The sequence below is a fragment of the Leptonychotes weddellii genome, chromosome 2 (assembly GCF_054177405.1).
Source record: "Leptonychotes weddellii isolate Sample4059 chromosome 2, ASM5417740v2, whole genome shotgun sequence".
NCBI classification, from domain to species: domain Eukaryota; kingdom Metazoa; phylum Chordata; class Mammalia; order Carnivora; family Phocidae; genus Leptonychotes; species Leptonychotes weddellii.
Window position 1 is genome coordinate 122,472,236 of NC_138370.1, and position 12,499 is coordinate 122,484,734.

Genomic DNA, 12,499 nt, shown 5'->3' on the forward strand with positions numbered 1-12,499 from the left:
ATATTTGCAAATGACATATCAGATAAAGGGCTAGTATCCAAAATCTATAAAGAACTTATTAAACTCAACACCCAAAGAACAAATGATCCAGTCAAGAAATGGGCAGAAGACATGAACAGATATTTTTCCAAAGAAGACATCCAAATGGCCAACAGACCCATGAAAAAATGCTCAGCATTGCTTGGCATCAGGGAAATGCAAATCAAAACCTCAATGAGATATCACCTCACACCAGTCAGAATGGCTAAAATTAACAAGTCAGGAAACGACAGATGTTGGCGGGGATGCGGAGAAAGGGGAACCCTCCTACACTGTTGGTGGGAATGCAAGCTGGTGCAGCCACTCCGGAAAACAGTATGGAGGTTCCTCAAAAAGTTGAAAATAGAGCTACCATACGATCCAGCAATTGCACTCCTGGGTATTTACCCCAAAGATACAAATGTAGGGATCCAAAGGGGTACGTGCACCCTGATGTTTATAGCAGCAATGTCCACAATAGCCAAACTGTGGAAAGAGCCAAGATGTCCATCGACAGATGAATGGATAAAGAAGATGTGGTATATATATACAATTTCATACCCAATTTTGTCTTGATAATTTTATATTCTTTTTTCTTTAAAAATGTCTCTAAAACTGTATAAGCTTCAACACCCACAGAAAACTCCACCTACTCCTGCTGTAGGTAAATTCGTAATGCATATTTTTGCGTTTCTAAATGATACGCACAGATCATGTAATTCAAAGGAACATGATGGAAATCATGAAAGATTTCAAAAGGGGATATAAAGAAGTCATATCCAAAATAAGAAGGAATCCTGGTGTTTAGATGCATCACGTTTCCATAAGCTGAGACCACTATGGAAGAGTCTGAAGCTGCCAATTCTTGAGCATAAGTGGATGAAGGCAAGAGGCAGCAAGTTATCTGGTCATGGGAGTAGATGACCTGTAGTGCCTTTGGGGGATCACCCCTGGTACCAGTTATGGTATTTGGTCAGATGGTATTTTGTAACTAACCAGAGGTTTAACACTATTCCAGGACTAACTCTGCTCAGCCCAATTTGGACTGGGGTTAAAAATATTAAAAAGATTGTATCTGTAATAGATATATCAGTCATCTTCCCACTCACAGCCTATTCTAAGAGAATCTTCTAGCCTACAGTCCTGCTTGTCTCAGGTGACTCTGCTTTCCTGGCTACAACTGATTGAAGCAGGGGTAGACTTAAATCAGCCTGAGCCAATTAGATGTTCTCATTTCAGAAGTTGAACCAAAGCACAGAGACTGAGGCTATTCGAATTGTGCAGAGGAGCTCTCAGCCAAGGGAGGATTGGGGAAACCATGCTACCATGGCAAATCAAAGTCTCAGATAAGAATTGTAGGGAAGCAAACCTCAAAAGCCTTAGAGAGATTAGAAATGGATGGGTAGAGGGGATGGAACAAATGGACATACCCAGAGGAGCAGAGATGAGAGATCATGTGACACCAGAGAAAGTAGTTTTTGGATGGCTATCTACTTCCTGTGAAATAGGACTCTACCTTCTGAAATTAGATTCCCTGATATCCCCTGCATCCCTTCAATAAACAATCTTCCCACCCACACCAATAGAGTTGACTGGAGGGGGTTTCTGTCCCCATCAGCCGAGATCCCTACGCAAGACAATCTGGACTTACCAGCCACAGTTTTCAGAGTAGTCAAGGAAGGAAGCGCACATCCTGTGGAATGTGTTAAAGACTGCAGGGCTTCCTGTGGGATGCACGTAGAGTGTTGAAGCTCAGCCTGATGGGCATCAAGGAAGCAGGAGACCAACAGAAGAAGATCAACAGGGCATGAAGTGGGGTGATGAGGATGCCAAATAGGAAGACTTCTTACCTACAAAAAGTAAAGTGAGGGGCATTGGAAAGTTGAGATTTTAGCTACGTAGGAAATGGTTACATTCAGCTTCATAATCATACTTGTATTAGTTCTATCTTTAACATGTTATAGTGTTAGTGTACGTTCAAAGTGTAGTGATCAGAGCCATAATCTAATCTGGCTCTTTGTGACACTCAGTGCAGAGGTTACACTTTTTGCAGTGACAGTCAGCATAGGTATACTGCTGCACAGTGAGCTGAGATCAGACCTAAGTTTTTCTTTACTGTTTTGTTGTTGTTTTTTTTTAAGATTTTATTTATTTATTTGACAGAGAGAGAATGAGAGAGCACATGAGAGGGGGGAGGGTCAGAGGGAGAAGCAGACTCCCTGACGAGCAGGGAGCCCGATGCGGGACTCGATCCAGGGACTCCAGGATCATGACCTGAGCCGAAGGCAGTCGCTTAACCAACTGAGCCACCCAGGCGCCCCTTCTTTACTGTTTTCTTACTACCTCCACCCCTGTACTCTAAGTACTAGTAAGAATCTCAAGGGAACTAGGATGGAAGTGATGTAGCATGCCAGAGCACCAACTGCTATTGTTGTTTTTCAAAGACAATTTTTTAAGAGATCCAGATCATATTAGTATGTGGCAGAGTCTGCTAATTGTCCTCAATATCCCTCATCTTCCATACTAAGGATAGGTTTAAGCTAGATTCAAATATAGCTAATGACTGCATCGTAAATGGAATGTAAATAAATGATATATGCAACTTCTGTGTCAGGTGCTTCCTTCACTCTTTCTCCTTCAAGTAAGCTGGAATCAGGATGTGGTGGGGAGCTCTTTTCAGGCACAAAAATGAAGCCAACTCCCTAGGGATGGAAAAGTAACAAGATGGACAGAATTGTGTTCTCCATATTATAGAGCCACCACTTTGGTATCTATATTTTTGAGTCTTTTGTTTCAACAACATAGGCACTATCCTAAATAAGGCCATCATTGTGCAGACCTCTCAGCTGATTCTCTTCTCATATATTGGAACCTGACATGAATCTAAAGGAAGAGCACAGAACATGTTTGGAGAGATGGTAGATATACCACTGCATAGTAAACCTATATCAGGGCAATAAACAGAGCCCCGGGAGATGAGATCGATCCACTAAGATTTTACCAGGATCTTAGAATAAAAGAGAGTGTTTAAGAATACTTAGGAAAGTAGAAACTCTAAGTATTTCCTAAGAACACATGGAAAACTTCCACAAAATATTTGCATAGCTGTTCTCAGTTTTCCCTTAAAATTATGATCTCTGCATATTTCCCAATAAGCATACTTGTGTTTGTAACATTTTCTCCTGCTTGTGGTCAGCTTGTGCTCAGTTTAGTATTTTAACTCAGCCCAAGGCCTTGTACATAGTTGATGCTCAATAAACATTTGGATATTTGTTTATTGAGTCAGATAGAGTCCCATATAACCACAGCTTTTACTAGTTAGTGTGGCTTGCAAAATCAACGGACATTAGCATCGGGTCTGTACCACACAACATACCAGGCTGTGTTTAAATATGCCTTCAAGAGTTTATTGCACTAGGGACGCCCAGGTGGCTCAGTCGGTTAAGCATCTGCCTTGGGCTCAGGTCATGATCCCAGGGTCCTGGGATTGAGCCCCATATCAGGCTCCCTGCTCAGCGGGGAGCCTGCTTCTCCCTCTCCCTCTGACCTTCCCACTCTCTCTCTCGCTCCCTCGCTGTCTCTCCCTCTCTCAAATAAATAAAACCTTTAAAAAAAGAAAAGGAAAGAAAATGCCTACTCTTGAAAGAAGGAGATATGGGGCACTCTGCTGAAAGGCATAATTTCATCAACTTCGTGGCAAATACAACATGGAGTGTGTCACTCTGGCCAGGATATTTCATTCCAGGAAATAATTCTTCCCAGCAGCTTCACTGAGGGGCCTACTCAGAAAAGAGGCTTGACAAAAAACAAACAAACAAAAAACAAAAACACACACACACTATTGAATGATTGTGAATAACAGTTATAAAAACCCAGTTAACTCTGAAGAACCGAGATGGTTGATCTAACGAAATACAAAACGGTTTCTGATAAGAAAAATAAAACTTAGAAAACTGAATAGTAAAGACTGACTTTACATATGATCTTCAGGTGCAATGCTTTCTCTTTATCTCTTCCTGAACTACGTAATATTAAATGAAGAGTCATATTATTATTTACATTAACATTCTATGAATGAGTAATTATAAGTCTATTATAAATAGAATTTTATGTTTCTATGCCTTTGTTGACAGAAAGTGAGTTTTTCTCTTAAAAAGTAAAAGTTACATTTAACATGGGGACTTTCTTTACTTATGCACTTTAAAAAGTAGGGCCACCAGAGGCTCTTATGGATCTCAAGAAACAGATGGGGAGAGGGTCAGAGACAGGGAGAGGGAGAGAGAGAGAATACTCTGGAACTCACAGTAGTCTCCATAGGACAGGATCAGGCGAGACAGAGAGGCTGCCCCCTAATTTCTTTGGGGGTGATCTGAAGTAGGCAGGGAACTCACTCCGAATAGTTGGGAGTCAAAGTGTCCAGACACTTCAGGAGTTAAGTAGTATCACTTTAAATGTTACCTGACCGAGTGCCACAGAAGTTGATGACAGAGACAGAGTATAAGACCTAAGAACCATAAGGAAATGTGTCAATGTAAAATTTGATACTGTGAGTGCTATAAAAGTGGAAAGCAAGACCACCCCATTTAGAAATTCATTGAAAGGGTTATAACACCAGCAGAGACAGAGAGTTCCCAAGTTCACTCCACTCCCTCATCACCCAGAATAACATAGATATTGACTATAAGGGACCTATTCCAATATCAGCAGTGAGGACGGTGATGGTTGGTTAAGCACAAACTGTGAAGCAGTGACCCCTAGGTGTCAGACCAAGGTCATTACCCATCTGAAGAGTGCCAGAGGGGCAGGCGTGCCGAGGCAGTCAGGCAGAGAACAGAGATGAAATTCTTTCAATGGCTGTCAAGCAGATCAAGTTTACTCTTCTAGGACCTGCCAAGGGAAAGGAGAAAGTTTGAGGGCTAGGAGGACTGGGGTACCAGCATTTACACAGGGGATGCTCAGAGCCAGAAATTCCTGTTGTCATGACGTCTACCCCTTGGGTTATACCCCCTCAAGCTGCTGTGGAAGATAAGAATATGTATCGATTGCAACAAACTTTAATGAATTTTTTAATGTAAAATGGTTGGCTCTTAAGACAAAAAAAAGAAAAAAGAAAAGAAAAGATAAAGCCCTCCACTCAAAAAAACCTTATGAAAATCTTTTCTAATGTTGGCTTTTACTCTAATTTAACTCCTAACATTAGGGATAATTTTAGTATTATGATAAAGGATCCTGGCTTTGTTAGCATAGAAATTACATTTTGTCTTGGTCCCTTTGTTTAATGTGTATCAAACTTATAAAAGTCTACAGCTACTACCTGACAGTAAAAGTTTTATAAATTGAATTCAGTGACTAATGAGAACTTAGTGAATAACTAACTACTTGGCTTTTGAATAGTTTTAGAAACTAAAGTGCAAATACATATTAAAGGCAAAGGCAAATAGCAAGATACTATGTATAAATATCAAAGCAATATCATTAGTAACATATATAGCCTTGTTTTTTTCATATAGACAAGATCTAGTTTCTGTGGCCTTAACGATAACTCTACAGTAAGGAATATGGTGCATATATTATAACATGTGGGAGTAGCTGTCAAAGGAAGTCTGTTCTATTCAACAATTCTCTGGGTGAAAAAAACCTGACTTGGCATTCAAATCAGTCTTTTAATATTCATTACCTATTTATATGTATGTTGTAAATTCCTGATAGTGGTCAGGAGGCCAAGTTTCAATGGACCTATAAAAATTGATCAGTGGCCCTCTCTGAGAAGCATGATGGAGAATATCTGATATTGTAGGAGGAAGGGAAGGTCCCACTGAATACTGGTTTCTTTAGCACAAAGATTGTTTCCTCTCACCATATTTCTGCAGCATTATTTTTCTTCCTTACCCAAACTTATCCTCAAGCACTCAGAAGACATTATGGATTCAGGAATGGAAATTATCTTATAGAGTAGCAAATTTTGGGTACTTTTTTTTTTTGCTTTAAAATGCAAGTGGTTATAAATATAAATAAGATTTAAGTCAAAATTAGCTGATAATTTTCTACATGGGTTGATCGAAAGAGTATTTTTGTATGATTAGATTTGGGGGTCTTAATTTCTGCTATCACACAGTTCAAATGAGTAATATATTAAGAATAGCTTCCTGAAATATGCAAAGGAACACAATTAAAAGGTGGAGAGTATTCCTGTGGATGGATTACTTAGAGAATTTATGGAATACCTCCAGTGGCAATCTTTCAAGGTAAAATAGGAAAACTATTTTTCCAAGTTGGTTTAGATTTAATTTCATTAAAAACAGAAAGATAAACTATCAAAATCTCCTTTCTTCATCGACATAATATTTGTGTTGGTATATTCAAAAATAAAAGAAACTGATTTTGGTAAACCTTTGTTTCTTCATGCTATTAATGAAGGCCTTTCCTATAGCACTAAAGATGGAAATCATACTTGGTTGGGCTTGTAGGATGATCTGTAGCAATGAGGGGATGGTGGGGGAAAGAAAGGAACACAGAGTAGCACTGATGCATTAAATGTTTCTTTTTTAGGAAACTAGTATCTCCTTCAAATGATGCTGATGTCTTCTTCACTCACCCACAAAATCTGCTCATTTAATAGAATTCACCAAACCAGCTAGTGGTGTTATCCACCCATGGGTGCTCTGAAGCTCATAAATTACATAACGTTGTGTTTAAGAGGGAAAGTGAAAAGTGGGCTATATCCATGGAACTAATTCCCAAATTCTCTTGCCTTCTTTTATGCTTTACCACCAGGTCTCTGCCCCCATTTTTTGTGCAAGTCCAGTTCTGCTTTTCTTCTAGCTTGTTGCATCTTTTATTCTGCTGGTTTTCTAGGCTTTGCTTCCTGTTCTCTCCTGCTCTGGCAGGATGTAATCATAGACCTATAATTCAGATCACTTTCAAGTGGCCTCACAAGACTCTCCCGTCCACCCCATCTGTGTCTTGTCCTCGATGAGGACCCAGAATATGAGTAGGCCAAAAGAGCAGGCTGGGACCATTAGGACTTTAAGTTCTGAGGCTCCAAGAAAAATGTAAAGAGTTCCCTGCTCTATGTTAGCTACAAAGAGAAATCTCTCCAGCAGCAAGGATGAAACAGCTTTTCAGCTTTATGCACCCTCTGCAAAGAAATGATGCTTCAACAATATTTATACTTTTAGAACCACCAAGTCCAGCTGGTATATAAACTGGGTTCTTTTTTTCCCACGTACATTTTTGTCTTCCTTCCTAATTTCATATTTCACTCTGGTAGGAGGTATGGCTGAAAAGAATCCTTGAAATAAGGCACAAAAACAAAAGAAAAAGTTAAGAGAAAAAAGTCCAAATGGGGAGAATAAATAAGAGAGAAAAATATTTTTGAAATGAGTAAACATTTTGAAATATGTGAAAGGCTAATTACTAAAACTATGTGGACTGGAAAGTATTGAAAGGAAAAAGTATAGTGTCAATAAAACCAAATTTTTCATTTGTCAAAACATACTGAAGATGAAGCCTGATAGACAAATAGTCCAATATACATTCTCTAACAGAATTATAATATTCTATGGCAACACTCCACTATTATCAGATGTTCAAGGTCATGTCTGGTTAGACATGACAGAGCCATGAGAGAGCTATTGGTTAATTGTAAATTCAACAAACTGCTTAGTATGATATTTGGGGCCCTTTGCAATCTGAACCCCAAATTACCTCTACCATATAGGGTAGTATGATGATTCATTTTATCTGTCATCTTGGCTGGGCTATAGTGCCCAGATATTTGGTCAACAATTATTTTAGATGTTTCTGTGAAGGTGTTTTTTTGGATGAGATTTAACATTTAAATTGGATTTTAAAGCAGATTACCCTCTATAATGTGGGTGGGCCTCATCTAATCAGTCAAAGGCCTTAATAGAACAAAAACTGTCCTCTCCTGGGCAAGAAGGAATTCTGTCATCAGACTGCCTTTGGACTTGAACGGCGACTCTTCTCTGGGTCTCTAGTCTGCCAGCCTACTCTGCAGATTTTGGACTTACCAAGCCTCCATGATCATGTGAGCTAATTCCTTAGAATAAATTTCTCTTTCTCTCTCTCCATATAGATATAGATGTGGCTATCAACATAGATGCAACCTTTTGGTTCTGTTTCTCTGAAGAACCTTGCCTAATATAGGTAGTGATAAGATCTGGATTCTATAACCAGAAATATGGGTTCAGATCCTGGCTCTCCCATTCACTAACTGTTTAACACATGATAGGAAAGCTACTTTACCTCTCTAAGTCCATTTCCTCATAACAATTTCCCCTCGATTCTCTATTCTTTTGTTTCTGCTATTTCTTTGCTTGTCATAAGTTTGTTCCTGTCTACATAGCTAAACCTTACTTTTCCTTCTGTACCTGCAGTGTTTTAAAAAGATGTTCACAAATTCTTTGATACTCTTCCCTTCATGTTTAATCCCCCTCTCCTTCAGTATAACCTGGACTTAGTGAGTTGCTTCTAGCAAGTAGAATATGGCGGAAGTGATAGTACATCATTTCCCAGATTAGGTCATGAAATAACTGCAGCTTCCACCTTGGCGTTCTATCTCTCCATTTCCATTTGTCTCTGTCTCTCTCATCACTTGTTATGGGGGAGCCAACTGCCTGTTCATGAGCAGCCCTTTGGAGAGGCCCAGTGGCAAGAACTGAAGACTCCTGCCTATAGTCACTTTACTGAACTTAGAAGCACATTCTCCAGGCCCTTCATTACTTCAGCTCCAGCCAACGACTTCATTGTAGCCTCATTAGAGACCCTGAATCAGAACTACCCAGCTAAGATACTCCTGGTTCCTGAGCCTCAGAAACTGTGTGAGACACCAAATACTTGTTTTACACAACTAAGTGTAATTTTGTAAATTTGACACACAGCAAATAATTAATGGTGCATGCAAGTCTATAGAAGCATCCTCTAACCAACATACAGAATTTCTCCTTTCTCTGTTTCCCCATAGCATTCTACATGTAACTATTATAAAACTTCTCATGTTCTATTAATAACGTTCATTAACATGTACGTCTCCCTTGCATGGCTGAGAGCTGCTTGAGGGTGGGCCATCTTTAACTGTATTGTGGAAAAAAAAAATCAAACTCAAGCCTGGCACATAAAGGACTCTTAAGTTAGGCTAACAATTAGTGTTTCCTGTGTCATACATTGTTCTAAGTCTTTTGCAAATATTGTCCCATTTAATTCTCATAATTATTACCCTCATTTTACAGATGATGAAACTGAGGTCAAGTTACAGAGAAGCTGATTAACTTGCTCACTGGCACACAGCTAGTAAATGTTGCTGAATTACTGAATGATTGAACAAATAAATGTCTTACAAACATGACTATATATAACTCACCTTCCAATCTCTTAACAGTGCTGAGCCCAGTATGCAACCGGGACTCAGTATTTATTACATCACTGTCTGGTAATAAAAGTAGCTTAGTTATGTGAGAAAGAAGTCTTGGAAACCCTGATTGTGGATAATTTAAATTGATTCCCCAAACAGTTCTTTTCCTTTACTCAGAAGAAATAAGGGTTGCAGTAAACATGTTGTGATGATACTAAAAATATACTTTGGAAGATGTTTACCTTTTTCTCCATACATCCCCCATAAATGTTTGACAAGAGACAAAGTGTATTGGCAGTTTGATTATATAAGACATCTTTAGGGTGCCTGGGTGGCTCAGTCGGTTGGGTGTCTGCCTTCGGATTGGGTCATGATCCTGGGGTCTTGGGATTGGATCTCTGCTCAGCGGGGAGCCTGCTTCTCCCTCTCCCTCTGCTGCTCCCCCTGCTTGTGCTTTCTTACTCTCTCTAATAAATAAAATCTCAATTTTCAAAAAAGGATTTTTTTCTGAATTTACTAAATTTGGTGGTTCAGGAATTCAAAACAGTTTGTGAAAGAGTAAAGTGCTGTTATTTAATGGTGTATTTTTCTACTGAAGACCTTTTGGTTTACAAATTTCAAATAGGTGGCTGCTATTTGACTTCTGAGGGCCCTCTTAATGAAGCATGCAACCAATGATCCCTTCAGGTGAGGTCTTTCTAAATAAGCACCTATGAGAAACCTAAAGCCAGCTTACATTCAGGGTAAAGTCTGGAAGGCAGCTTGTGGTTTCCTATTTTAGAATTTTTGACTTGTTTTGCCTGAGCATTTTCTCCCCACCTCATAGTAAGTAGGAGGTCTTTCTACTATTTGATGAATGGGGACTCCTTTCCTCTTGATGTCTATTTGGGAGGTTTACTCCTCTTATATTCTGTCACTGTAGGGATTAATGAAAACATATTTTGGAAGCTGTAAAAAGGATCCCTAAGTGCAAGCAGATGTTAAAGATAAGTGATTATAGTGACAATAAATCATTTCCTTTGTTCCTGTAGGCCTCCATATTTCTCCTACAAGACAGTACCTTCATAAATTGTCTGCTGGGAACATTACCCTAAAAGTTTCACTTAAGACAAAGGAGACCAGAAATTTCTGTCATTAAAGATTTAGTAGCCTTGTCTTCTATACTCACAAAAATGTATGCAGTGCACTTCTAATTATTTTTCTTGAAAGATTAAGAATGGCAAACCACTTTGTGCTCATCAGCTTGATTCCCTTCAGTTGTCCTAGACTTTCCAAGGCGGGGCAGGGCGGGGGTGGGGGGGCGGTGGTGGTGGTGAGGTGGGGGTGGGTAGGTCTCACTTGGCACCATTTTGCATTTCAGAGCAGATCCTTTCCTATGACAGTAACACTATTTCTCAGGTGTTTCCTTACTCTACCACTCTGCATTTGAAGCAAGGCATGTTCCTTATTTCAAGATTCAATATTCCAGTCATGAAATAAAACAAGTCTAAGAAAATTGAATAACCCCTTTTTAAGCAAAAATCAACTCTCTAGAAACAAATATAAACTGCTAACTAAAAACTTAAAATATATATATATGTTCTAAGATTAAAGGCAAGACAAAAATAACCAGAGGGTGAGTATTTTTATTCAAAGATTTAATGCAAGCCAGAAATACCCACAGGGTGAGGCAGGAAAGGGTAGTAATTGAAAGCACAGCAGGCTCTGGAGTCAGACAAGGTAGGTTTGCATCCTGGCTATGCCTCTCCAAGCTGGGTGACCAATCTTGCAGATTTACTTGACCTCTTTATCTTCTGTAAAATGGGGACAACAAAAAACACCTACTACAGAGGAGTGCTGTGGGGCTAAAAATGAGAGAATGTACTAAAAGTGCAATGCCTTGTATTGTAAGTAATCAATACATTTTAGTTATTATTATTTGCAAGTGCCACGTAGAAAGATACTTATTTTTTTTTACTATTAGGACAAAAGGGAAACATTTCTAACAAGATTTGAGAAAATGAAAAAATATGAATTCCATACCAATAAATGGATATTAACATATTTTCTTTATATGCCTTATTTATTTTCTCAGGGAATTTCAAAGGCTTCCCATTTTTTTACAACTACAACCATTGTAAAAGCAATGTGACAGTTATTAAGGAAAAAGAGACATTGATTAAAAGTAAGCTCTTACGAGTGAACAGTGTAGAAGAAGAATGCTGACAGTTTCTGTTAGGACAACTGGAACTTGTTCCTTACCACCTATTAATTACTTGAAATTACATTTACAGTTCTGTAGGCTAGATTGTCACTGGCCTCTCACAGACAGTAAGATCATTTTAATAAATCTAAACTTCAAAAAGGTTAAGTATATAACAAAATAGAAGCTCTTAAATGTTCCCAGTTACATTTTAATTGGTTTGACCCCTCTGCTAAACAACTTGGCAATTGGTATCCAACAAAATCCATAAAACTGTAAGGACCACTGGACCCAGGAATGATCCAAAAAAGGTTATGAATGACAATTAATTGGATTCTTTTTCTTTGTCTCCTTCATTTTTTTTGATAACAGCATTATTGATATATAATTCACATTTCATTCAATCCAATTAAGTGTACAATTCAATGGTTTTTAGTATATTCAGAGTGGTGCAACCATCATCACAATCAATTTTAGAACGTTTGCCTCAAAAAGAAACCTAACATCGTTTGGTTATCATCCCCCAATTCCATCTCTGCACTGAAGGCTAAGCAACCACTAATCCTTTGTCTCTATGGATTTACCTATTCTGGACATTTCATATAAATGGAATCATTATGCTAAGTGAAAGAAACCAGTCACAAAAGACTATATATGTTTTTGAGGATCATCCATGTTACACCATACATCAATACCTCCTTTTTATGGCCAAATATCCCATTGTTTAGATATACCACATTTAATTTATGTGTTCATCAGTTGGTGGACATTTGTGCTGTTTCACCTTTTGGCTTGTATGAATAATGCTATTATGAACATTCATGGACAAGTTTTTTTTTTTTAATTTTTAAAATCTTTTATTTTTTAAGTAATCTCTACACCCAACACGGAGCTTAAACTTACCAACCCTGAGATCAAGAGTTGCA

General features: G+C 38.5%; 1 protein-coding gene across 1 annotated transcript in view; it reads right to left on the minus strand.

Moving 5' to 3' along the window:
- Positions 1-4,883: 4,883 nt before the first annotated feature.
- Positions 4,884-12,499, minus strand: part of SEPTIN11 (septin 11) — a 136,147-nt gene continuing 128,531 nt past the window's right edge. Inside the window, exon 10 of the mRNA XM_081812972.1 lies at positions 4,884-4,905. Within this exon, the coding sequence (XP_081669098.1) occupies positions 4,899-4,905 (7 nt within the window). The 3' untranslated portion in view covers positions 4,884-4,898. The remainder of the gene's footprint in view (positions 4,906-12,499) is intronic.